Genomic DNA, 24585 nt, shown 5'->3' with positions numbered 1-24585 from the left:
AAGCTTGTGACTGTAAATTGTGGCCAACTCCTGAAATGCGGGAGTTGCAGCGAATGTGGAACTGTCGTCTTGCATTGCGGTAACCCTTCCTAGAACCTTGTAGCAAAGAGTGTGTAAGAAGTCGAATAAATATTATTAATAAGGAATACCAAGGCTCCAGTAAATCAGTAATTTTAAAACAGGAATCCAGTAATAACCAGGTTCATTCCTGTTGGTCAGGGAAAGCCTGGGCAAATAGTTATTTCGGGGGGGGGTGTTCAAGACCTGTTGAAATCAATGCAACTAACTTAGAAATATTCGTTAATTTCAATGTGTCTGTAACTGCCCTGTGTCTTTTCAAGAACATAGGAAGACTGCCTTAGACTGAGTTAGACGAAGGTTACCAGATTTTTTTCAAAGAATCCGGTGACACATTTTTTTGAAAAGATAAAAAAAAATACCATATTTTTCGCCCTATAGGACGCACTTTTTCCCCTCCAAAAATGAAAGGGAAATGTGTGTGTGTCCTATGGGGCGAATGCAGGCTTTTGCTGAAGCCTGGAGAGCGAGAGGGGTCGGTGCGCACCGACCCATCTCGCTCTCCAGGCTTCAGGAGAGCCCCAGCGCCAGCCCCACAAGGTCGGGAGACAGCGGGGAGGCGCAACGCCGCTATCCCGCTGTCTCCCGATGTGGTTTGGAGGCTGACGGCGGGGAGACGCGTGCTTCTCCCCGCCGCCAGCACCGCAAGCTCCGGGGACAGCGGGGAGGCGCAGCGCGTTTTCCCGCTGTCCCCGGACCTGGTCTAAAGGCTGGCAGTGGGGAGAAGAGCGCTTCTCCCCACTGCCGGCCCCACAAGCGCCTGGGGGGGAAAAATTTTTTTTCTTTATTCCCCCCCCCCCAAAAAAAACTTGGTGCGTCCTATGGGGCAAAAAATACGGGATTTTAAAAGTTTTTTTAAAAAAAATAAAAAAGAAATAATATATTTTCTTCTGTGGGCAGATGGCCAGGGGGCTGAGTGCTCTTGCTCCCAGCTCAATTTGGGTTTTTGGGGGGTCAGCGGTTCCCCCAATTGATGTGCCGGGTGTCCCTGGTTCCCCCTTGGCAGTGGCAGCAGCAGCCCGGAGCCAGCGTGGTAGTGCAGTTGGCTCTGGCTGGCTTAAGGAGCTGTTCGCTGCTGTGGCCATTTTGCCTCACCAGAAGTCCCCATATGATGTGTCTTGTGCCGTTGAACCAATCACACAACATTCGTTCCCTACTAATAAATCTACAATACTTAAAATATAAATCCGGGGACATTAAATGAAATCGGAGGATGGATTTTGTCCGGGGGCAGATTTGTGAATCAGGGGACTGTCCCCGGGAAACGGGGACGTCAGGTAACCATAAGTTAGACCTTTGTTTGGTCCACGCTGCTGGGCAGCAGTGGCTCTCCAGGGTTTCCAGGCGGGGAATATCTCTCCCAGCCCACCTAGATATACTGGTGATTGACCTGGGGGCCTTCTGCCTGCTGAGCAGAAGCTCTACCTCTTTTGCTGTCAGTCTGGCTGCCTGCTTGCTTGCTGCCTGCAGGTCTGCCTGGGCCTAGCAGTCTGCCCCTTCCCTGCTCCCTGCCTCTGGGAAGTTCTCACGCAGGTCGTGATTGCAGACAGATACCTAGAGGCAAATGCAATCTCCTCCTTTCTGAGATCACTGTCGGGTAAAGGAACAAAAATTAAGCAAGGTTTGCATCTTAGAGCCGGTGTGTTGTAGTGGCTGGAGTATCGGACTAGGACATTCCTGGGCGTTGCTGTTATTGTTTAGTCGTTTAGTCGTGTCTGCCTCTTCGTGACCCCCTGGACCAGAGCACGCCAGGCACTCCTGTCTTCCACTGCCTCCCGCAGTTTAGTCTTGTCCATGGAGTTTTCTTGGCAGGGATACAGGAGTGGTTTGCCGGTTCCTGCTCCAGGTGGATCACGTTTGGTCAAAACTCTCCACTATGACCTGTCCGTCTTGGGTGGCCCTGCACAGCATAGCTCATAGCTTCTCTGAGGTATTCAAGCCCCTTTGCCATGGCAGTGATCCATGAAGGGGATTCCTGGGAGACCAGGGTTCAAATCTCCACTCAGTCATAAAGCTCACTGGGTCACCTTGGGCTAGTCGTCGTTTCTTGGCCTAACCTACCCCGCAGGGTTGCTTTTTGGATGTGCTAAGGCGGCGGAAAACTGTGTGTGCCGCCTTGAGGTGGGATAGACGTGCAATAAATCAAATTATACAGGAGTGGGATTTCTTTTAACTCTCCGTGGGACTGGTATACAGTGCTGGAATATTTGTTTTTAGAATATTGCAACAGCACCGTTTTCCCTTCCCTAAAATGGTCTCTTGAACAAACTGTAAAATAAAAGAAATCTGATGCTGAACATCAACCTTCAGGCTGTCCCCCTTCTTTCTTTCTTCCCCTTTGCAGGCGTTTGGATGATAACATCCGGACCGTGGTGAGAGGTCAGACAAACGTCGGGCAGGATGGCCGTGAGGTACGAGTTTATTAAATTTCTTGCAGCTGAATCTAACCGGGGACCTTTCCAGAGAGATGCAAGGAATGGTATTTAGACAGCAGAACAGTCTCCTTCGGGAGGTGATAGACTCTCCTTCCTTAGAGGTTTTTAAACAGAGATTGGGTGGCCTTCTGTCATGTTGATCTAGTTGAGATTCCTGCATTGCAGTGGGGTCAGACTAGACATGACCCTCAGGGTCCCTTCCAACTCTACCATTCTGTGATTCTCTAGGTTCCCCCAGCCCTGTACTGAGGACTAGAAACCTGCAAGGGTTGTTGGCCCCATGTTTCAAGATAATAATAATAATAATTTTTATTTATACCCCGCCAGAGCCAGGCTCAGGGTGGCTAACACCGGTAAAATTACAATAAAAACATAATAGGGGGAAAGGAAAAAAAAAACAATTTAAAATACAGGTTAAAATGCAATTTAAAATGCAGCCTCATTTTAAAAGTAGCCCATGGATCAAAACCGTAAGGGGAGGGAAACGTAAGGGTCAGACCGAGTCCAAACCAAAGGCCAGGCGGAACAGCTCTGTCTTGCAGGCCCTGCGGAAAGATGTCAAGTCCCACAGGGCCCTAGTCTCTTGGGACAGAGCGTTCCACCAACTCGGGGCCAGGGCTGAAAAGGCCCTGGCCCTAGTTGAGACCAATCTAACCACCTTGCAACTTGGGATCTCCAAAGTGTTGTCATTTGTGGACCTTAAGGTCCTCCGCAGGGCATACCAGGAGAGGCGGTCCCGTAGGTACGTGGGTCCTAGGCCGCATAGGGCTTTACAGCTCAAAACCAGCACCTTATACCTGACCCTGTACTCCACCGGGAGGCAGTGCAGTTGGGGTTCAAGGTGGTTTCCAGCTCTTGGCAAGCTGATCTGGGCTGGGTGCTTCAGGTTAAGAACTTTGCTTCAGGATGAGAACAGGAATCGTGCTCCGGCGGCACGGCAGCAGCAGGAGGCCCCATTAGCTAAAGTGGTACCTCAGGTTAAGAGCAGTTTCAGGTTAAGAACGGACCTCCGGAACGAATTAAGTACTTAACCTGAGGTACCACTGTATTCTGTAGCATTTCCGCTTCTAACTGTGGAGGCAGCGCATAGCCATCATGCCCCATCTGTTGCCCATTCCTGCCTCATGTGGAGGAGAGTTCCACAGATTAACAGTGCACTGCGTGATTAAGTCCTTTTCTTTTCTCCGTCCCGAATCTTCCGAAAGTGCCGTTCAGGTTGAAATAGTAAAAGCGAGCGTGAGCGATGCGCGTGGCCGCAGAATCTCACTTCTATGCGATTTTTCCCTGCCACAAAAGCTCCGTTGAACTGGCGGCTGTTTTTGGAACTACAAAGCCGGCAGGAATCTCAGGAATTTCCCGGCTCCAGCAGTTAATAGGTCAGAGCGTAGGGAAAGCAGAGCAGGTCGTATTACACAGGAAAAGCCTCTTGAATGGCATTTTGGTCCGCAGTGGCTTCCCCCCCTCCCTTCTTTTTCCTCCCACCCCAAAGAAGCCAGACGAAAAAGGAAAACCCTGGCGAAATAATTTCTCCTCCTGAGCTGCTCTTTCCCCAGGGAGGTGGAAGGAGAGAAGAGATTGTCTGTCTGTGATAATAGCCTAATTAATAATGGCTTGTCGGGCTGAAATTTCCCCCCTCCCCAAATCATGTTCTGGCCTGCTTTCCTCCCCCTCCCACCCTTTTGAAATGAAGGGAGCCTTTGTTCAACACTAAAAATGTATGGCGCTTCAGATTTTTTTAGAAAAATGGAAAAGAGGCTTATGTGTCCCCGACCACACTACTCCTCAGTCCACCCTACTTTTTAAAATAATAGAATTGCAGAATTGCTCTGGTTATCTCCCGCTTGGACTACTGCAATGCGCTCTACGTGGGGCTACCTTTGAAGGTGACCCAGAAACTACAACTAATCCAGAATGTGGCAGCTAGACTGGTGACTGGGAGCGGCCGCCGAGACCACATAACACCGGTCTTGAAACACACTGGCTCCCAGTATGTTTCCGAGCACAATTCAAAGTGTTGGTGCTGACCTTTAAAGCCCTAAACGGCCTCGGTCCAGTATATCTGAAGGAGCATCTCCACCCCCATCGTTCTGCCCGGACACTGAGGTCCCGCGCCGAGGGCCTTCTGGCGGTTCCCTCACTGCGAGAGGCCAAGTTACAGGGAACCAGGCAGAGGGCCTTCTCGGTAGTGGCGCCCGCCCTATGGAACGCCCTCCCATCAGATGTCAAAGCGATAGACATCTACCTGACATTCAGAAGACATCTGAAGGCAGCCCTGTTCAGGGAAGTTTTTAATATGTGACATTTTAGTGTATCTTTCATCTTTGTTGGAAGCCGCCCAGAGTGGCTGGGGAAACCCAGCCAGATGGGCGGAGTACAAATAATAAATTATTATTATTATTGTTGTTGTTGTTGTTAGGGACCCTGCGGGTCATCTAGTCCAACCCCCTGCAATGCAGGAATCCTGCACCCAATTTGGGGCTCAAACCCACAACCCGGAGATTAAGAGTCTGGTTCGTCACTAACTGAGCCATCCCAGCAGTTCATGCACTGTGATGCTGCTAGAGGCTGCACCGATGGCCACCCAATGGGATGGTTCAATTCCAGGGATTGGGTCGCATCCATACATGCCTCTGCGAACCTCACAAGGAGGATTCAAGAGAGGGTCTTTCAATCACTTTTTGAAAAAATTGGACACCCCAAGGACAGATCTCAGGATCTTTTGTTTCCACGCAGAGCAGATGTTGTTGTGATTGCTGAGCTACAATCCCCCTTCCAAAATTTGGGATGTGCTATCGGTGTGCAAGCAGACGGGAAGATAGATATAGATAAATAAATAGATTTAGATATAGATATGCGTGAGAGATATTAGCTTCTTAGGGATGATTTGCTAAGTTGTGCAGAAAGCTTATGTCACGTTGTGCCTAAATCTAGGTAATTTTGGAATATTCTCTCCCTGCAACAATTTTATGAGATGATGTTTTAGAACCCTTCCTCCTTTAATGCATTGTTCCTTGCTTATTGGAAGCATTTCCCACCGTGATCTTCAGCCTAAAAAAGGCTCCCGGAGCAGCTTGCAGATGTCAACAATGAGATGAGACCGGCTGTTTTTTTTTAATAGATGGCATGAAAGGAAAAGGCATTCGGAGGGAGGAGGAAAAATGTAAAACCCGGTGCTAGATCTTGGTTACAGAGTTCTCATGACAACCAGCTGGAAAGGAAGCAGCTGAACGAGAGCAGGAGGAAGTTGCTCCTGGTCTCCCAGCTGAGTCAATTTAGCAGCCCTGCTTCCCTTTCTTTCCTGGTGAAATGGCTGCGTGATGGTTGAGGACGGGGCTGGATTCGCAGTGAACCCTGCTTCCCTTCTCTCCTTTGCTGCAGCTGCTCCCATGACATTTAAAACGAAAAGACAGCAAACAGCAACCTTTAACATAGAAACCTTTGCATTAACTGTGGGCAGAAGGTGGAGTTGGGCTAGCAGGAGTTGCCGGTTGTGTCTGGAATACTTGTGGATTTTTTATTTTTAATTTTAAAATTGCAAGGCTTCAGGAGCTGCCCTGCACACCCAGCTGTAACATTTCTCAAGTTCTGAGCACGTTCTTTTTCCTAAAAAAAAAATACGCTGCCCTAGATTTCATTTTCCCCTTAAGTTTGCTGGAAACGCTTAAAATAGCCTCGCTTCTTCTGGCTTTCTGGTGGGTGTGCTTCGCTTTTGAAATGGGGCTTTTGTTTTGTCTTGCCCAAAATCTGCAGATGGATTTCTTTTTTTCTTTTTTTAAAAAAGCTGCATCACTTAATGAGTCCTTTATGGGGAGGAAACAGCGGGAGCGCATTCCTGGGCAGGGCGTAACACACTCCCCGCCCCCCCCCCAGCAGTTCTAGACGGCGGCTATTTCTGACTCCTGGGCAGGGGCCGGGGAAGCCGATCCTGCTAGTGCTATTGCGGTCGTCTCTCCTTCCAGCCTGAGACGGCACTGCAGATGTTTCCCCCCTCCTTTCTCTCTCTCTCTCTCCTACTTTAGGATTTTTCTTCGGTTCTGCCCAGGAACACATGTTGACACAGTTCTGGTTGCCTCACTTAAAAAGGGATACAGTGGTACCTCAGGTAAAGAACTTAATTCGTTCCGGAGGTCCGTTCTTAACCTGAGGTACCGCTTTAGCTAATAGGGCCTCCCACTGCCGCCGCGCGATTTCTGTTCTCATCCTGAAGCAAAGTTCTTAACCCGAGGTACTATTTCTGGGTTAGTGGAGACTGTAACCTGAAGCATATGTAACCCGATGTAGCACTGTATTGTAGAGCATGGGTAAGCAAATTAAGGCCCAGGGGCCGGATCTGGCCCAATCACCTTCTCAATCCGGCCTGCGGATGGTCCGGGAATCAGCATGTTTTTTACATGAGTAGAATGTGTCCTTTTATTTAAAATGCATCTCTGGGTTATTTGTGGGGCCTGCCTGGTGTTTTTACATGAGTAGAACACATGCTTTTATTTAAAATGCATCTCTGGGTTATTTGTGGGGCATCGGAATTTGTTCATTCCCCCCGCAAAAAATATAGTCCTGCCCCCCACAAATGAGGGACGGTGGACCGGCCTCCTGCTGAAAAAGTTTGCTGACCCCTGTTGTAGAGTCAGAAAAAAAGGTTCAGAAAAGGGAGACTGGAATGGACATGGTGTTGTGATGAATGGTCACAGCGTTTGGGGCTTTTCAGTTTGCAGAACAGGCAAGTAAGAGGAGACCTGAATACCATAGGATTGGAGAACTGTTTTGCCCAATGTTGGGCTTGAACACACGGCCCTGAGATTAAGGAATCTCATGGTCTACCGACTGAGAACCAGAGAGGTTTGCGAACCTCTGTGTGGGGGGTGGTGAAAGTGGACAGAGATATGTTTATCCTCCCTCATAATGCTAAAGCTCACCGACAGCCAGCGAAGCCGAATTTTGGAAGATTCAGGATAGATGAGAGAAAGGATTTATTCACGCAGTGCATGGTTAAACGACAGAACTTGCTCCCACAGGAGGCAAAATGACAGCCGCCAACCTAGATGCCTTTGCAGGAGGATTAGACGAATTAATTGGAGGGCAAGGTTATCAGTAGGGACGCGGGTGGCGCTGTGGGTTAAACCACAGAGCCTAGGGCTTGCCAATCAGACGGTCAGCGGTTCGAATCCCCGCGACGGGGTGAGCTCCTGTAGCTCAATCCCTTCTCCTGCCTACCTAGCAGTTCGAAAGCACGTCAAAGTGCAAGTAGATAAATAGGTACCACTCTGGTGGGAAGGTAAATGGCGCTTCCGTATGCTGCTCTGGTTCGCCAGAAGCGGCTTAGTCCTGCTGGCCACATGACCCGGAATCTGTACGCCGGCTCCTTTGGCCAATAAAGCGAGATGAACGCTGCAACCCCAGAGTCGGCCACGACTGGACCTAATGGTCAGGGGTCCCTTTACCTTTAAGGTTATCAGTGGCTACAGGCCACAATGCTTGTTTTCTCCCTCCACTGAGGCAGTAAACCTCCGAATGCTGCTCCTTATTATTATTATTTATTAGATTTGTACCCCACTGTGGCTTACATGGTTCTCGTCTCCCCTGTTTTACCCTTCACAACAACCTTGTGAGGCAGGCCAGGCAGAGAGGAAGGAACGGGCCCAAGGCTGCCCAGTGCGCTTCATGGCTGGGTGGGGTTTCGGAGCCTGATCTCCAGTTGCTCCCAGGCCCTGTCTGGGGCTTCTGAGAGGAGTCATCTGGTGGGCCACTGTGAGAACCGCCGCCATTGGCCTGACCCAGAAAGTTCTTCTGATGTGGAAACTCCTCTTGGTTCAAATCTCCCGCCACCCATTTTTGCAGAAAACCCAAAAGAAAGTTTGTTATTGGGTGTTATAGAACTGTCGAAAGTGGGATAAATAGAATTGTGCCATCGCCAAAGACGTCAGCTTCTGTGTTATCTGCATATTATCTATTGCTATCTATTTTTATTTTCTATTAAATTGTATTATTGCTAACAGTTTTGTTATCATTACTTAAGGATTGTAATAATGCCCTCAGCTGCCAGTTCACACCCTATTTGCCCTCTCTCACCCTTTTCTTATTTCCGCAAGGGCTCAACACCCTTCTGGGATTTCCCCTGCCCGCCAAGAGGACTAGGAGCTTGTTTCTTGCGTAGAGTCCAAGAAGCAGTAGCTTTCCGACCAGAAAAAAGGTTGAGCTCTTGCCGCTTGGCTCAGAAGAACTTGATCTCTGCCTAATTCCTCCTGAATTTGGAAACCAAACTTTAGTCTCCCTCTTCTTCCCTCCAGGCACTGGAAGAAGCCCAGAAGGCTATTCAACAGCTCTTCGGCAAGATTAAGGACATCAAGGACAAAGCTGAGAAATCTGAGCAGATGGTGAGTGATGAATAATATCTTGTTGCCTGTTATTAATGGTGTCCTCAGCAATCTCCACCCCCCTTTCCTTTTCTTGCTCTATTAGCACAACGTCTTACAGGAACCTTAAACTGAGTCAGATCGCTGGTCCATCTGGCTCAATATGGTCTGCTCTGACCGGCAGCACCACTCCTGGATTTCAGGCAGGAGTCTCTTGAGACTCTACCTGCAGATTGAACATAAGGCAGACACTCTACTGTGTCTGTGGCCCTTCCACAAACCGTGTGCGGCCCCTGAAACAACTTTACCTGGCCCTTGGTAGTTTGAAAAAAAAGGAGAATATTTTTCAGAGCTTCTAAGGCAATGAAGAGATGACTCTTGGGTGTGCGCAGTACGCTGCCAACCCATCTCTGGGTACAGGTTTTCCTTGCTGCCCTCCCTTCCAAAGCAATGACCTTGCACAGGGCTTAGCATCTTTTGGCCCCACGGACAAAAGCCAATTGACAGCGGAGCCACGTCGCTAGAGGGACCCTGGACTCTTTTGCGGTGTCTACAGGCCCAGCCGGGCCTCAGGCTCTCCTCTGGGGACGATGGAGCTCTGAAGTTGCTCCGGCCTGGAGCCGAGCCCTACCATCAGGCGTGGGGAACCTTTGGCCCTCCAAATGTTGCTGAACCACCCATCACCCCTGGCCGTTGGCCCTTCTTATTCGGGCTGATGGGAGTTGCAGTTCAGCAAGAACCGGCACTGGGTGTCTGTTTCCAAGCGATGCGTCTCGGAGGGCACCTTTTCAAGTGTTCTCCTAGAGGTTGGGAAACAGCGGCCTGCCTGAGTGTTCCTGGGCTGCAGCTCGATTCATCCCGGACCAAGGGCTTCTGGGAGTTGGAGTCCAGCAACATCTGGAGGACCACCAGTTCCGTATCCCTGCTTCAGAATTTGTGACCAGCACTGTTCGTTCACGAACGGAAAGGGTTGTGGGTGGGGGACACGTTGGGATGGATTTTGTGGCTTTGACAGACGTGGGGTGGGGAGAGGGAGGTGTCTGGAACAGGTGTCTGGGATGGTCAGCAAAAACTCCCATGGTGTCCGTGAAGTTAACTCTTTATTCAAAGAAACAAGACTGCTCCGATGATGAGGCCTAGTGAGCACAGCAACGCTTCCTAGCAGATCTTGCCCCAATGAGGCAGTTGTGGGGACTGAAGCTCTCTAAGTCTCTCTCTGTGTGTGTGTGTGCACAGTTTCTTGAATTCTTCTGTTTATTCTGGGAGCATATTCACCCAGTGCTTTTCCAGCTGCACTGGCTCCCGGTGGAGTACAGGATCAGATTTGAGGTGCTGGTTTTGACCTTTAAAGCCCTTCACAGCCTAGGACCCTCGTACCTACGGGCCCGCCTCTCCCGGTCTGCCTCACGGAGAGCCTCAAGGTCCATAAATAGCAACACCCTAGAGGTCCCGGGCCCTAAGGAAGTCAGATTAGCCTCAACCAGAGCCAGGGCCTTTTCAACACTGGCCCCGGCCTGGTGGAACACTCTGCCTCATGAGACCAGGGCCCTGCAGGATCTGATTTCTTTCCGCAGGGCCTGTAAGACAGAGTTGTTCCGCCTGGCCTTTGGCTTGGAGCCAATTTGATTCCCTCCCCCTCTTTCTTTGCTCTTTTCCTTTCTCCTCCTGCAATGAGGTTTCAGTATTTTAATGTTGTATTTTAATTTTGTTTTTAAGTTGTATTCATTCAATTTGTTTTTATTATTGCTTGTTTGCCGCCCTGAGCCCGGCCTTGGCTGGGGAGGGCGGGGTATTATTATTATTATTATTAATTATTATTATTATTATTCACCTGCGACAGGTGAAGGAAATCACCCGCGACATCAAGCAGCTGGACCACGCCAAGCGCCACCTGACCACCTCCATCACGACCCTGAACCACCTCCACATGCTAGCTGGCGGAGTTGACTCCCTGGAGTAAGCTGTGCGCCCTGGGAGGGGGGTGTGCCATGATAATGTGGGCGCGCAAAGGAGGCTGGGGGAGGGGGAAACTGTGGCATGGAATTGGGTACGGGTTTAGCTTTTGGGGAAACCCACCTTTTTTTAAAAAAAGTAAGCTTCTAGTCCTTAGGGGTTGCAAGTCAGAGGAAACTTACAGTGGGCTGCATTGAAGGCAAGCAAAACTCAGCAGTGGGCGGGGCCAGGGCAACAGTGGGCGGAGCAATAAGGATCGATTTCGCCTGGAGACAGGGAGGACCTCAGGGGCCAGGCAGAGGCCTTGGGGGCCAGATTTGGTCGCAGGACCTGTGGCTTCCCACCCTGAGTAAGTTCCTTGGTCTGACTGCGTCCAGTGTACCTGAAGGAGCGTCTCCTCCCCCATCGTTCTGCCCGGACACTGAGGTCCAGCACCGAGGGCCTTCTGGCGGTTCCCTCACTGCAAGAAGCCAAGTTGCAGGGAACCAGGCAGAGGGCCTTCTCAGTGGTGGCGCCCGCCCTGTGGAACGCCCTCCCATTAGATGTCAAAGAGAACAACAACTACCAGACTTTTAGAAGACACCTGAAGGCAGCCCTGTTTAGGGAAGCTTTTAATGTTTGATGTATCACAGTATTTTAATATTCTTTTGGAAGCCGCCCAGAGTGGCTTGGGAAGCCCAGCCAGATGGGCGGGGTATAAATAATAAATTATTATTATTATTATTATTATTAGTTGTTGTTGTTATTATTATTATTATTATAAGGCAGCTTCCAGTGTTTGATTTAATCCCCAACTTCTCTCTTCTAATTAAACCCCCCCATTCTCCTCTCTCTTCCCCCCACTCCCATCTCTAGGGCCATGACGAGGAGGCGGCAGTATGGGGAGGTGGCCAACCTCCTGCAAGGGGTTGTGAACGTGCTGGAGCATTTCAACAAATACATGGGGATCCCGCAGATTCGGCAGCTTTCTGAGAGGTGAGATGAAGGCGGTGATCTCCCGAGAGCTGGAAGAGGGGAGCCCAGGAACACAGCAGCCATTCAGAGTCTCCCTGTGTTAACAGAGGAGCGAATGTTAACTCAGTTCCTGCTCAGACATTCAGCTGCACCTCTTTGGTCTGCAGAGACAGGGAGGGCATTCCTGCCTTGTTTTTCCTTTTATATAAAAAAAGAAAATATGTTAACATAAATTTACCCTGACATGCTTTTATGGGATTTGTGTTTTTAATAAAGTCAGGGAACCATACAAAGCGACCCTGTTAGCAGACAGGACTGTCAAAACAGTCTCTAATACTCCGGGGTTCCTTCTACTCAGTTCTTAAATCTTAATTTTTCCCCTTTAAGGAATATTCTGGTTAAAGGGCTGTCACCCTTGCTTCTTGAGTTGTTTCCGGTAAACTAGAAGCCACCGCCTCGTTTGGCTTGGCAGGCGTTTAATTCCCCAACTAGTTTTGCTAGGAACAAAAACTTCCTGCAGAAGCCTGCGTTTGGCCACCGGAGCCCTAACCCAATTTCCTCGTTGGTTCCTGGGCAGGGTGAAGGCTGCCCAGAACGAGCTGGGGCAACAGATCCTGGCAGATTTCGAGGAAGCGTTTCCCTCTCAAGGCACAAAGGTAATGAAATAAAAATAAATCCCGGTCTCTCCCTTGTTTGCAGAAGTGCAAATGAGCTTCCCCTATTTCTCAACAACAAATAATGGTGTTTGTAGCCCAGTTTTAGTGCAGCTGGCATGAGAATCATTTGTAGGGGAGAAATGGTAGCGGGGAGGGGAGGTGCTTCACCCTTTACCTTGCAACACCTCCCCAAGGCTGCTTTTTCTGTTTGACCAGCCAATGTCCCAGATTGAGGAGAAAAGGAGCTGGGGGGTGGAGAAAAAGGAAGCATCTCTCACCCTCTGCTGTGTCTCCCCTAGCAATGATTCTTCTCTGCTCCCTCTTCTTTTTCACTTCTATAACTGCCCATCGCTGCATCTTCTGCATCATCCCAGATGTTTTATATTCACTATGACTCATTGCAATACTCTGGGGTGTCCTGAATACCACCATTTGATAGCTGAGCAGAAAACCCCAAGTCTCATTTGGATGCATTTTGGCTTGCCTGCTACTGAAAGTGACCACGAGGGGATTGATAATATCATCATTTATCAGTTTTAGACCCTTAAGTACTAGCAGTTGCCAGGACCTGTCCTGTTCACCTCTGCGTAGTTCCGTCCTTTTCACAGATACAGGCATACCTCGTGTTGCGTTAGGTTCATGTTGTGTCTTTTTGCTGTGCGTGCGTGCACAGAAGTGTTCTGCGCACTTTGCACATGCGCAGAAGTGCTCTATCATGCTCTGCGCTTGTGCAGAAGCGCTGCTCTAGTTGCGGACTTTTCGGGGTGCAAACAGCACCCTGGAATGCATCGTGTCCGCAACTAGAGGTACCACTGATATATCGATATATCGCGATGTTTAGCTGGTGATATATCACAGTGTTGAAAACCAGATATCGCCCAGCTCTACTTGCCTTTCATATATCCCCAAAGTATGGTCACTGGCGCCACTGGAAGCGCAGACCCTATGAACTCCAGGCACCCCCAGTGGATATGTGTCGTACGATGAACTTGTAAAACAAATGATGCTGCTATACAAGATGCCTTCTCGTCTTGCTTCCCCTCCCCAAGGGGAAAAAAAATCTGGGTGCATAGGGATAAAAGGTTGTGAATTCTTTGCCTTTCTCCTCCCTGGCAGAGGGCTGGAGGTCCCAGCAATGTGCTGCGGGATGCCTGCCTGGTCGCAAACGTCTTGGACCCCAGAATCAAGCAGGAGATCATCAAGAAATTCATCAAGCAGCACCTCTCGGAGTACCTCGTGCTCTTCCAGGAAAACCAAGATGTAAGCCAGGATGTTCCCCTCTTAGCTTTTTGTGGGCTGTTCAGATATCCTCCACTTTTTTTTTTGGCCTTGGGAAATGTATGCCAGGAACTTCCTTTGTGCTTGTAAGCTTCTTAGAAAGCACTTTGGCAACTCAGCAGCATAGAAACCAATCAATCAATCAATCAATCAGTTAACAACCTCTGTCTACAGCTGTTCTCATAGCGCCTCCCTCTCTCTCGCCCTCCAGGTCGCCTGGCTGGATAAAATCGACCGGCGTTACGCTTGGATCAAACGCCAGCTGGTGGATTACGAGGAGAAGTACGTCCGCATGTTCCCGGCGGAATGGTGCATGACCGAGAGGATTGCGGTCGACTTCTGCCACATTACCAGGTAGCGGGGCCCAGGGCGCTCTGCTTGATTTCTTTGCGGAAGGATTTTATATGCCACCGCCTGGTGTACAAGGTCAGGGTGGTGGATAGCAACATAAGAACCCGCAGTTAAAAGCAGCGCAGAGTAGTCATTAAAATGGCCGGCTGCTTGAGAAAATGTATGGTGTGTTAGGGGAGGGGTAGCCCCTCTGCTGGGGGACACATCCTACTCCTTCTGGGGTCGTTGGACCCCCTTTGGTCCCCACCCTGCACTCAGCTCCTACCTGTGGCTGCTAGAAGTGACAGCCGGCACACCGGGGGAAATGTTTTCGACAGGCTGGCTCAGCCAGGTGAGGGGAGCTGATGGATCTCAAAGCCTCAGTGAGTTAGGGCTTCCCCTGCCTGCGAAGACAGGCTCTTACAGACTGAGTGGATGAGACCAATAGTGGGGCTGGTGGCCAAGAAGGCGGTTTCTGCATGTGTTGTGGAGGGAAGTGAGGGGCAGGTGGGGCTCATCCATCTGGGAAGGGAGCCCATCTAGGAGAAGGAAAACTCTGATCCTAAACCTCTACAGTCATACCTTGGGTTAAAGACGCTTCGGGTTAAATCTTTTCTTTTCTTTTTTTAAAATAATATTTATTAAAGTTTCAATAAAGTTACAAAAGTGAAAAAAGAAACAAAAAATACAAAATACAAAAAAATAAAAACAATTAAAAACAAATCTGTCTTTCCATGTCTTGTCTTTCATTTACTTGTTTCCCTGACCTCCTCACACCTCCCTTTTTTGTATTCTAGTTCAATTAGTTGTTTCAGCAAATCCTTTCCATTTTTGCTTTTATCTTAATAATTTATCTTAATATATTGTAACTTTACACTATCACCTGTTAACAATCCATTTATACATACCCCTTTGTAACATTACTGCTAAAACCACATAATTTCATTCCAGCATCCTTCTAACATTCCGGGTTAAATCTTTTCAGGTTGCGTCCTACAGCGACCCAGAAGTACCAGAAAGGGTTACTTCCAGGTTTTGCCTCTCGCACATGCGCGGATGCTCAAAATGACGTCACACGCATGCGCAGAAGCGGTGAATCGCGAGGCACGCAGGCGCGGGTTGTATTCTGCTCAGGTTGCGAAAAGGGCTCCGGAACGGATCCCGTTCGCAACCAGAGGTACCACTGTACTGCCTTGTGAGATATCTTTGGGAGAAGAAAAGGCTGTGAAGTAAACCCTCCACAAATCTGGAGTGGGGTCCCTAAGACGCTTGGATAGTGCCTTGTACTCCTCTTTCCAGCAACCCCTGCAGCCAAGCTGGCACCCAACATCTCCCTCTGCTTTCCCTTTGGACCACCTCAGCGAGGCTGAGAGGGGGGCTCTGCACAGCCCAGGACCCCCAGACCCACTGCCCAGGCTTGCATCCTGGAGAGGCCCCTTTGTTGCTACTAATGCAGAGCTTTGACTTCGCCCCCAGAGGTGTGATCCACTGTCTCCTAAGACAGACAGATCCCAACAACAGCAGTATAAGAACCAGCAGTTAAAAACAGCACACAGAGTCATCGTTAAAATGGCTAGCTACTCGAGAAAAATGTAAACAAACCCGCAGGCCAAGCAGATTTGGTCTGGAGTGTCTCTTGGGAATCTCCCCCCCCCCCCCGCGCGCCTGAAACCCTGGAGAGCTGCTGCCGTTCAGTGTAGGCAGCACTGAGCTAGATGGACCCAAATGTCTGGCTTTCTGTAAGGCAGCTTCCTACATCAGGGCAGGTGCCTGGTAAGGACCTGCCTAAGCTTCTCTCCCCCTGCCACAGGACGGAGCTTGGAAAGATCATGCGGACGCGGGCGAAGGAGATCGAGGTGAAGCTCCTTCTCTTTGCCATTCAGAGGACCACAAACTTTGAAGGGCTGCTGGCGAAACGCTTCTCGGGTTGCACCCTCTCTGACACAGTGCCGGTGAGTCGGGTCTCCCCAGCCACTCTGGGCAGCTACCAACAGAATATTAAAAACATGATCAAACATTAAAAACTTCCCTAAACAGGGCTGCCTTCAGATGTCTTCTAAAAGTCTGGTAGTTGTTTATTTCCTTGACATCTGGTGGGAGGGCGTTCCACAGGGAAGGTGCCACCACCGAGAAGGCCCTCTGCCTGGTTCCCTGTAACTTCTCGCAGGGGGGCAACTGCCAGAAGGCCCTCAGAGCTGGACCTCAGGGTCTGGGCTGAATGATGGGAGTGGAGACGCTCCTTCAGGTCTACTGGGCCGAGGCCATTTGAAAGGGTCCGAATGTTACAAGCGAAGCAGGAAGAGCTCTCCCCTGTCTGCTTTCTCCCTGCCTAATTTCCTTCTGATTTGTTGTGTCGCCCTTCCCTACCTCACCGCAGAAGAAGGCTGAGCCTCCGCCTCCCAACACCAACCCCTTCCTGGAAGACGAAACCGTCCTGGAGTCGGACGAAGCCACGTTAGAAAAGGCCGACATTGACAGAGTAAGTCTCTTAGCCTTTTGAGGCTTTTGTGGTGCCGCCCATGTGTTTTCAAGCCTTTCTTCCTGCCCAGAATGGCTGTGCACTTAATTCCCTCCTTTAAAAAAATAAAAATGGAGGTTCTCAGATGGAGGAAGGATTGGTTCTGCCAACTCCTTTCTGACCTGCAGGTCCCCAAGCTCCCCTGTGTGAGATTTTGCATTGGGCTACAGTCAGAAACACAGGAAGGTGCTTTGTGTTGTGTCAGAGTTTTGGGCCATAGAACGTCAGAAGGGAACCCAAGGGCCATCTAGTCCAGCCCCCTGCAATGCATCTAGTGCAGTGTTGTCTACTCTGGCTGGCAGTAGCTATCCAGCCCCACCTGGAGATCCCTTTGGGGGTGGAACCTGAGACCTTCTTCATGTAGAGCAGAAACTCTTGCCCAGGGGTCAGCAAACATTTTCAGCAGGGGGCCGGTCCACTGTCCCTTAGACCTTGTGGGGGGCCAGACTGTTTTTTTTGGGGGGGGGATGAACGAATTCCTATGCCCCACAGATAACCCAGAGATTCAGTTTAAATAAAAGGACACATTCTACTGATGTAAAAACATGCTGATTCCCGGACCATCCATGGGCCGGATTTAGAAGGCGATTGGGCCGGATCCGGCCCCCGGTCCTTAGTTCGCCTACCCCTTCTCTTGCCTCTGAGCTTGCAGCCCTTCTCCTAAAAACACAGTAAGCTTCTGGTCTTCATGGTTTAAGAGTTCACAAAGGTTCTGAGAAAAATATTTCCCCATCCACTTTCTCTATGCCATGGTTATTGCAACCCCTTCAACTAACATGTAGGGGATTTTCCTCTTCTGTTTGCTGCTTTATGTTTTTGGAAGTGGAGATACTGACCTGGTGGAGGGGAGCGTTGCAAATGGAAAAGGAGACGTTTTCTTAAGGGTTGAAGAGTCTGAATTAAAAAATAACGACAATTTCTCTCTTTAAAAAAGTTCCTTCCAACTTTGTTTTCCAGCCCAAAAAGCCGAAAGTTCCAGACAATCCTTTTCATGGCATCGTCTCCAAGTGCTTTGAGCCTCATCTCTACGTCTACATTGAATCCCAGGACAAGTGAGTAAAGGGAGTTTTTGGAAGGAAGGAAAAAGACGAGAAATAAGAATGTATTGATGCTCTTTGGTCCTGATCCATTGGGAACATCCTTTTTACATTAGCATTGGTACGGGGCCATGAGCAACTCCCTTTTTAATTTCTTCAATTTCTCGTGTGGGAACAGACCCCTTTGTCCAGACCTTCAGGACGAAAGAAGGGCCACAGATTTGCACAGCCCTGAGAATCTCGGGTTTTACTTTAAAAGTCAAGTTTCTAGTCCTTGTGGCTGGGACGGTAGGCTCGGGAGCACGTGCACAGCGCGGCTTGGCTTCGATGCCCTCGGGTAGATCTGTGCCTCAATGGGCAGAACAAGAATGAATGAGGCAACCAAAAACCGGTCTAAATCCTTTTGCCTGACTGCCTTCTTGTTTGTCTTTGCTTCTCTTCTGCCTCCAGAAACCTCAGCGAGCTGATTGACCGCTTCGTGGGGGATTTCAAAGCCCAAGGGCCCCCCAAGCCAAACGTGGACGAGGGCGGGGCTGTCCTGCCCAGCTGTGCCGACCTCTTTGTGTACTACAAGAAATGCATGGTGCAATGTTCCCAGCTGAGCACCGGGGAGCCCATGATTGCCCTCACCACCATCTTCCAGAAATACCTCCGGGAATACGCCTGGAAGATCCTCTCGGGAAATCTGCCCAAGTGAGGTTTTAGCCACCGTCAGATGACATTTTTTAAAAAAATGTTAGCGCTTTAAAGGAATCCCCCCCCCCCCAAATAACAAGAAGTGAAACTATCAGTAACAGCGTAATAAATCCAACGTCGAGGGGAGAGTAATGTCTGCAGTCAAAGCGAAGAAAAGTCAATAAACTAGTCCTCAAGAATACAGAGGTTGGAGCCAACTAAATTCTGCTTGGGGGACACCCAGTGAGGTTAATGGATCTTCTTTAGTCGTGGCTTTTCAGTGGGCCTAGACCAGCAGTTCTCAACCTGTGGGTCCCCAGATGTTGTTGGACTACAATGCCCATCATCCCTGAGCTCTGGCCTTGCTAGCTAGGGGTGATGGGAGTTGTAGTCCAACAACATCTGGGGACCCACAGGTTGAGAAAGGCTGGTCTAGACTATCGCTGGAAGCAACCCATGAGAAACAGCCTTACACTGAGCTGGAATATTGGCCTATCTGGCATTGCCTACACGGGCTGGCAGCAGCTCTCCAGGATAGCAGACAGGAGACCTTGTCCTAGCCCTGCCTAGAGATGCCAGGACTTGAACCTGGGACCAAATGTGGTCCTCCAAGCAACTCTGCCCGACTCTCCACCCTCTCCCTAGGTGACGCCCCTCACCGGCCCTACCCCTCACTCTCACCCAGTGCTTATGCCTGGCTGGAAGGTGTCTAACTGTGAAAATGTCTGTATGGAGAGAGATGTGTGTGTGTTGGTGTAGAAACCACTGGCTCTTGTGTGGCTGGGCTGTTGGCGAAAAGATCAGAGGTGACCCTGTGGACCCGCCCCTTTTGCCTCTGGCCCTGCCCACCAGTTGGATGTGCCCGCCCCTTTCCCCAAAGATTGTCCACAAAAGAATGTGGAATGTAGCCTGTTGCACCCTTGAATATAATTATTCTTGTTCTGCAGGAAAAGAGACTTCATGGTAAGGAGATTGAGAAAGACAATGGTTTGGTCCGCTTGATGACCAATGTGAATTATCCCAGGGAATGCAGGATAATGCAGTATTGTATATACCGTATTTTGCTGTGTATAATACGATGCTTTTTGCTGAAAAAAATTAGGCAAAAATTGGGTGTCGTCTTATACACGGATAGTGAATTCACAGGGGGGTCGTGCGATTAATGGCAGCAGCGAGCAGGAGATTGGCAGCAGCGATTGGGCGGGTGATTGGTGGCTGCAGCAAGGCCTGCTGGCAATTGGCTGTGGCTGCGGCATTTGGGCAGGCGATTGGCAGCTGCGGCAAGTGGGTGGGTGGGCTGTTGGTGGCGGCGAGTGGGCAGACAGTTGGCAGATGCAGCGAGGTGTGCAATTGGCAGTGGCTGTGGCAAGCAATCGGCAGTGGCAGGCAGGCGGGTGAACGATTGGCAGAAGTGACCACCCCCACCCCAAAAAGCTAAACAATTTCTTAATTTGGGGTTATTTTTTTTGTTGTTGTTTAGTCGTGTCCGACTCTTTGTGACCCCCTGGACCAGAGCACGCCAGGCGCTCCTGTCTTCCACTGCCTCCCGCAGTTTGGTCAGACTCATGTTTGTAGCTTCGAGAACACTGTCCCACCATCTCGTCCTCTGTCGTCCCCTTCTCCTTGTGCCCTCCATCTTTCCCAACATCCGGGTCTTTTCCAGGGAGTCTTCTCTTCTCATGAGGTGGCTAAAGTATTGGAGCCTCAGCTTCAGGATCTGTCCTTCCAGGGAGCACTCAGGTGCTGATTTCCTTCAGAATGGAGAGGTCTGATCTTCTTGCGGTCCATGGGACTCTCAAGAGTCTCCTCCAGCACCATAATTCCTAATTAATAAAAAAAATAGTTAGAAAAAATAAGGGCCGTCTTATACATGGGGGTGTCTTATACACGGAAAAATACGGTATTTTAATTTTACTAATCGCCTCCTACACAGCCTATGCAGGAAAAACAAAAGAAAAGTTAAAAACCCACCAGAAACAGCCGATGCATTTAAAGCAATGCATTTAAAATAATTTAAAACAAAAGAGGCCGCTGGCTGCTTTTTGGGCTGTCAAACCCCCCTCTGTGTTTAATTGCCGTGTTGTTTCCCCCCTTGCAGGACGACCAGCAGCAGTGGGGGGCTGACAATCAGCAGCCTGCTGAAGGAGAAAGAGGGTTCGGAGGTGGCCAAGTTCACCTTGGAAGAGCTCTGCCTGATCTGCAGCATACTCAGCACGGCCGAGTATTGCTTGGCGACCACCCAACAGGTAAAGCCTGCGGGCGGTTGGGGGGCCGGGGATCGCCGGGGAAACCTGCAGGGATGCGATCTTCAGCCAAAAATAACATGGTTGCCCGGTCCTACCTTAAAACGAAACCCAAGTTTCTAGTCCTTATGAGCTTAGGGCAGAGGCTAGGGGGATTGTTGGGAGATGGATTTCAACAATGACTGTGGCTGCAGCGCGCAGGCTGTCTCCTCCCACTTGCTCTCGAGGAAGCCTAGCACATGGGTAGGCAAACTAAGGCCCAATCGCCTTCTAAATCTGGCCCATGGATGGTCCGGGAATCAGCATGTTTTTACATGAGTAGAATGTGTCCTTTTCTTTAAAATGCATCTCTGAGTTATTTGTGGGAGCTGCCTGGTGTTTTTACATGAGTAGAATGTGTCCTTTTATTTAAAATGCATCTCTAGGTTATTTGTGGGGAATAGGAATTCGTTCATTCCCCCCCCCCTTCAAAATATAGTCTGGCCCCCCATGAGGTCTGAAGGACAGTGGACCGGCCCCCTGCTGATAAAGTTTGCTGACCCCTGGCATAGCACATCTGAAAACACCCTGCTGTTTCTGACAGAATTCTAGAAATGTGGAAACCCCAGTTATTAGGGGTGTGGGGTGCACATATCTGTCCCTGGGTGCCTCACACGGCTGTTTTTAATTTTATACTTAAGGCAGAGAGCAGTAGGCATGGTTAAGCGGGTGGTTAGACTTGACGTTTTGGGATTAGCCAGACTTTCACGGAGAAAGCCTCTCTCCCTGTCTCACACCCCAAACTTCTTCAACAGCTCGAAGAGAAGCTCAGAGAGAAAGTCGACGCCAGTCTGGTGGAGCGGATCAATCTGATGGGGGAGATGGATACCTTTAGCATGTATGTATGCCTCTGGAGGCCTCCCGCCCCCCCAATGTGCGGATCTGGGGTCCTGGGCTCGCTGGGACTGTTGGGGAGTCATAGCCCAAAAACTCAGATTGCCAAAGACATGTGCTTGTCTGGATGGAGGAGAGAGAGGTGTACATGTACAGAAACTAGTCTACCGTCCAAAAGTTAAGATTTGCATGCACTGCCCTGCCTACTTTTGCCGTTGCCTCCGCCCACCGCCGAAGTGCGGCCCCCGGAAGGTTGCTCAGATGGGAACGCGGCCCCTCCCCCAGGCTGCAAATCACCCCTGCAACAAGGCCTTTAAACAGGCGGAGGCAAACTTGGCCCTCCAGATGTTCTGGGACTACAACTCCCATCATCCCTGACCACTGGTCCTGTTAGCTAGGGATGATAGGAGTTGTAGACCCAAAACATCTGGCGGGCCGAGTTTGACTCTGCCTGCCTTTCAAGATTAAAAGCACTCTTTAAGTTGGCTTTCCCATTTTTGCAGGTTCCCGTTTTTTTAAACATCTGCTCAGCTCCTCCAAGGACCACCGTGGGGCCTGCGAGCCCCTCTCCCTCCCCGCCACTGCGGCCACCTTGGCAGCCATATTGGCAGCCACAGCTCCCCGCGGTGCCTGTGTTTTCCAGGCCTTTTTTTCCTGACAGGCCTGTCAGCTGAGTTGACGTTTCCCTCACGCTGAAAGAAAATTGAAGTAGACGAGAGCTGATATTTCTATTAACGGGTGACTGTTTTTATGCAGCGTTAACAGCTGCGTGTGTGAGCCCTGACAGGCCGGGAGTTTTGTCGCGCCTTTTCTTTTAATTTCCCGGCACGAGTGGAAATGTTATGAGGAGGTTGCGGAGCGAGTTCTCGTGTCGTGACAGGCGGCTTCAGTGTTGATGGCTCTGTCAGGAAGTTATTTTGGCCGTTCCTGAGGGAAGATTGACAGCTTTAATTTACTAAGAGTAGATTACGCCTGGGAAGGCGTAATTTGTGTCTTCCAAATTTGGCAGCTGAGTGGAGCGCCGAGCTTGTTTCTCTAATAGAGCTGTTCAGCACAATTCAAATTGTGTTAACATTCGTTTACCCCCCTGTGTTTCGTTGTTGAACTTCTTAGCCTCTCATTACATAGAAAGGCCTTCTCACTGGCGTGATTGCCACCTAGATCCCAACCTAGATTTTGTTGGACTACAAGTCCCATCGTCACTTGCCTTACTGGCTAAGGATAATGGGAGTTGTAGTCCAATGACATCTGGAGGTGGGAAAGGCTGGGGTGGTAAATAAGAGTGCCAGATTGGGACGAGGGAGATGGGGGCATGAAGTTTGCCAATGAACACTGGGCCAGTCGCTGCCTCTCAGCCCAAACTACCTGGCAGGGCTTGTCGTGAGGGATAAAACAGGGAGGAGATCTGTGCATCCCATCTCGAGCCCTTTGAAAGAAATTTCTGGTCCTCCTTTCCTACCGAAGGGGGCCCAGGTCCAAAAAGTTAAAATAATGCCATTTAAAATGAAAAACATATTTAAAACAGTATAAAACTCAGATGCGTTTAAAACATTTAGAACATCTGGAAGTCATGTAAAAGTAATGAGGAAGTGAAAAATGCATTCTGCTCAAAACACATTTGCACAAAAGCACTTGCAATTCATAAAAGAGCTGCAGTTCCCAGAGTGGTTTAACCATCAGTCCGTCTGCCCAGGGAACTCTGGGGATTGTGGCTCTGGGAGGGGAATGGGGTGTCCCAACAGCTCTCACTACCCACCACAAACTACAACTCCCAGAATTCTTTGGAGGAAGAAGCCATGACTGTTTAAAGTGGTATAGGACTGCTTTAAAAGTACAGGGCTTTGTTGTTTAGTCGTTTAGTCGTGTCCAACTCTTCGTGACCCCATGGACCAGAGCACGCCAGGCACTTCTGTCTTCCATTGCCTCCCACAGTTTGGTCAAACTCATGCTGGTAGCTTCGAGAACACTGTCCAGCCATCTCGTCCTCTGTCGTCCCCTTCTCCTTGTGCCCTCCATCTTTCCCAGCATCAGGGTCTTTTTCAGGGAGTCTTCTCTTCTCATGAGGTGGCCAAAGTATTGGAGCCTCAGCTTCAGGATCTGTCCTTCCAGTGAGCACTCAGGGCTGATTTCCTTCAGAATGGAGAGGTTGGATCTTCTTGCAGTCCATGGGACTCTCAAGAGTCTCCTCCAGCACCATAATTCAAAAGCATCCATTCTTTGGCGACCAGCCTTCTTTATGGTCCAGCTCTCACTTCCATACATCACTACTGGGAAAACCTTTGTTGGCAAGGTGATGTCTCTGTTTTTTAACAAGTACAGGGCAGGTGGGGCCTAAATGTAGAAAAGTAGGGTGTCAGGGCGCTTTCCCCTGAACTTGCTAGTTTTCTGCAGGCAGGAAATTTTAATGAACATTTTGCCTGGAGGCAATCCTGAATCCCTCCCTTTTCCAGCGTAAGGTTGCATCTCTAGAACAGAGTGTGCAAGCAGAGAAATTCAGTGGTCTCCTCCTTGACCCTGAGCTCACCCAGCTGGCCTTTGCCTCAGTCGTTTCATCTCACTTTTATTATTTTCCATGTGTCTCTGTATCATTAAAAAAAGGAAATTCAGAAAGTTGTCAGATGAGTAACAACAACTTTCTAGGGCATCACAGCTAGCGAGGCCTTCTTTGTGTTGGCTCCCACTGCAATAAACGTAAAATGAAACCGCCTTGTTCCCTTTGCAGAGTGATTTCTAACAGCATCCAGCTTCTGGTACAGGATTTGGACGCTGCCTGTGACCCAGCTCTCACGGCCATGAGCAAGGTAGGAGTCTCAAACTTTTAAAAGCTAAAGTTGGAAGGGATTCCGGAGAACGTGTATTCCAACCCTGAGAAGCTTACCAAACTATCAGAGTGCTGTTCATGTTTTATACCGTATTTTATGCTGTTTTTTGTAGCATCAATGAAGTGTTTTAAATTTGTTGTTAGCCGCCCTGAGCCCGGTTTTCTGAACCAGGAAGGGCGGGGTATAAATAAAAAATTAGAATTATTTTAAAACAAATTTTGAAGAGGTGTACAAAATGTGAGAATACAACAGTGGGGAACCTCAGGCCAGCGGGTTCAGATGTGGTCCATGGGACTCTCCCCAGGCCACGCCCCCTCTCTGAAGGCCACGCCCCTTGCCAGCCCTGCTTTGCACCTTCCTTGAGTGTTTTTTTTAAATAAATT

The 24585-nt window shown here is 49.5% G+C and overlaps 1 protein-coding gene across 1 annotated transcript in view; it reads left to right on the top strand.

The window, feature by feature from the left end:
• The window catches only part of VPS53 (VPS53 subunit of GARP complex), a 49486-nt gene that overhangs the window by 5591 nt on the left and 19310 nt on the right, over positions 1 to 24585 (top strand). Inside the window, exons 4-17 of the mRNA XM_081890309.1 lie at positions 2423 to 2489; positions 8798 to 8884; positions 10704 to 10819; positions 11672 to 11791; positions 12348 to 12426; positions 13543 to 13686; positions 13916 to 14058; positions 15845 to 15986; positions 16412 to 16513; positions 17510 to 17604; positions 18040 to 18282; positions 20363 to 20510; positions 21302 to 21384; positions 24103 to 24181. Coding sequence (XP_081746435.1) covers positions 2423 to 2489; positions 8798 to 8884; positions 10704 to 10819; positions 11672 to 11791; positions 12348 to 12426; positions 13543 to 13686; positions 13916 to 14058; positions 15845 to 15986; positions 16412 to 16513; positions 17510 to 17604; positions 18040 to 18282; positions 20363 to 20510; positions 21302 to 21384; positions 24103 to 24181 — 1648 coding nt within the window. The remainder of the gene's footprint in view (positions 1 to 2422; positions 2490 to 8797; positions 8885 to 10703; positions 10820 to 11671; positions 11792 to 12347; positions 12427 to 13542; positions 13687 to 13915; positions 14059 to 15844; positions 15987 to 16411; positions 16514 to 17509; positions 17605 to 18039; positions 18283 to 20362; positions 20511 to 21301; positions 21385 to 24102; positions 24182 to 24585) is intronic.

This window comes from Podarcis melisellensis (genome assembly GCF_964234715.1).
Source record: "Podarcis melisellensis genome assembly, chromosome: 15".
NCBI classification, from domain to species: domain Eukaryota; kingdom Metazoa; phylum Chordata; class Lepidosauria; order Squamata; family Lacertidae; genus Podarcis; species Podarcis melisellensis.
The sequence above is the reverse complement of the archived record's forward strand: the minus strand, read 5'-3'. Positions and strand labels throughout refer to the sequence as shown.